We start from the raw sequence: 2,377 nt of genomic DNA, 5'->3' as shown, positions 1-2,377 counted from the left end.
GATAAAAATGAAAGTGCTCTGAAAATGAAAATATTCCTTGATGGAGAGGTCAGTGGAACATTTCTGACTTTATGGGATTCAGATGCAATATTATGCTAGGTAACTGGGCTGTTACTAATATTTTACTATTATTGTCACTATTAATAACAATTAGATAAACCCAGCTAATATTTTGGTACCTCAAGTTGATATATACTGATTGGACATTCTTAAAGAACTAGAGGGTTTTTTTGTTTTTTTTGAGACAGAGTCTTGCTCTGTCACCCCAGCTCAAGTGCAGTGGCATCATCAATCCTAGCTCACAGCAACCTCAAACTCCTAGGTTCAAGGAATCCTCCTGCCTCAGCCTCCCATGTAGTTGGGACTACAGCCGCATGCCACCACACCTGGCTAATTTTTCTATTTTTAGTAGAGAGGGTCTTGCTCTCGCTCAGGCTGGTCTCAAACTCCTGACCTCAAGCGATCCTCCTGCCTTGGCCTCCCAGAGTGCTAGGATTACAGACATGAGCCACCGTGCCCGGCCTAGAGATTGTTTATGTATAGGTATTATTTCAGAAAGTATTACTTTTAGATATTTGTCATATAAGCAGGAAATGAATATTACAACAATGGGTTATTATATTAAAAATATATATACCATAACATACCATATTAAAACGCTTTACGATAAGCTAATATGAATGACAACACACAGTACAATTAAAAAGCACTATTTGAAAATAATATGAGAACCTCATTGATTTTTGCGGCTATGTACAGGGAAGGGCTGGGGATCTGGCTGCATCCTTTCTGGATCTGACCTTTTATTAATCTGATGTAAGTCAGTGACATGAAACCTAGAGAGCCAAGGTCTTTCCCATTAGCTTATACTGGAGTGTTATGTAATTCTCAGGGTTCTAGTTTTAGCTCCACCATTGAACTGTGTGGCTACAGAAAAGTCGACTTTTTGAGATTTGTATTTTTCTCATTTATAAAATGGGATAAATAAATCCTACCCTGCCCTGTCTCAAATTGTTGTTGTGACATTTAAGTATGGATGCAAAATTTGTTAGGAATTATAAATCACTATACAAATGTAACTTTGGGTAACACCTGGCACTGACTACTTTCTGAACAGATTGACTATATTATTTTTTCTTGACGTCAACTCCCCCATTTTCATATTGCTTTCCCCGGTAACTTCGGATATTCTTTCAAGTTATTTAAACCTCACCCTCCCAGGGAGTCACACGCGGACAACGCAATGGCAAACCACTGATGAGATTAGCTTTCCCACCGTGAGTGCACGGGGTCTTACACAGCCACGCACAGGGCTCCGAGTGACGGCGTCCTCCTGTCCTCCTCCGTCTTGCCCAGAGGCATGGCCGGCTCCTCGTGGATCACGCTTCTCAACTCTTGCAGAAGCTGTTTCAAGTCCCGGGTTGGGTCTTCCTTCAGTGCGTTAGCTTTCGTAGAGTGCTGAATTAGACAATTTACAAATAAAGACACTTTGCTTTTCAGATTCCTGCGCTATTTCCTATTACATAATTAATTCAACTTGTAAATAGAGACTATGGAAGAGCAAGAGGAGGGAAAATATTCACCCATAATCTTACTACACAGAGATAATCAATGATAATGAATCAATAATGAATAGTGTACTACATCTAATTGATACATATACATGTGTATACAGTGTACGTGTATACACACATACATATATGAGATCAAACTACACACATTTCATTTTAAACTTTTTTAAAAATTTTAACAATGTAGTATAAACATCCTTACCATGTCATTAAATACTGTCAATTACATCAGGGCAAAATAATTTCAGTGCTTTGTTTATGGCTAAACTAATTTTATAAAGCTACAGAACTTTAGAAGTAAAGAACTCTTTAGAGAAGAGTTAATCTACCCCCCACATTTTACTGATCAGTAAAGAGACATCCAATATTTTCAAACTGTGTTAGTCGGTGTTTGAGAATAATGCAAGAAGATGTGCAGATTTTAGTGTTCTCCAATGCATATTTATATAATAAGAAGTACAGACATTCCCAACAGGCACGTCAAGAGGGAAACCAATGACAGTCAGAGGTTGCCCTGGTGGAGCGGGTGGACTCAGTGTGTCCTTGGGCTACATTCTAGTCCGAGATGTCCAACCCACTGTAGAGTCACACCTGTCACACAGATCGGCTACTGAGAGATGAATACTGCAGATTTTTGGGTCTTTGGGCTTTACTTTTCTAGGGTCCATGCTAACGAAGAGCTGATGTTACTGACATACCCCTTTTCCTATCCCCACTCATAAATCACCTATAGTGTCCAGCGGAAGATATCAAGAGTTCTGACTAACTAAATGTGTGGTAAGTATGGTCTTTCCAGTTTACTGATG

General features: G+C 39.2%; 1 protein-coding gene across 1 annotated transcript in view; it reads right to left on the bottom strand.

Moving 5' to 3' along the window:
• The window catches only part of CCDC158 (coiled-coil domain containing 158), a 113,153-nt gene that overhangs the window by 18,387 nt on the left and 92,389 nt on the right, over nt 1-2,377 (bottom strand). Inside the window, exon 19 of the mRNA XM_012650976.1 lies at nt 1,310-1,458. Within this exon, the coding sequence (XP_012506430.1) occupies nt 1,310-1,458 (149 nt within the window). The remainder of the gene's footprint in view (nt 1-1,309; nt 1,459-2,377) is intronic.

This window comes from Propithecus coquereli, unplaced genomic scaffold, assembly GCF_000956105.1.
Source record: "Propithecus coquereli isolate 6110/MARCELLA unplaced genomic scaffold, Pcoq_1.0 Scaffold343, whole genome shotgun sequence".
Lineage (NCBI taxonomy): Eukaryota > Metazoa > Chordata > Mammalia > Primates > Indriidae > Propithecus > Propithecus coquereli.
This window is presented reverse-complemented; position numbering and strand designations above follow the sequence as displayed.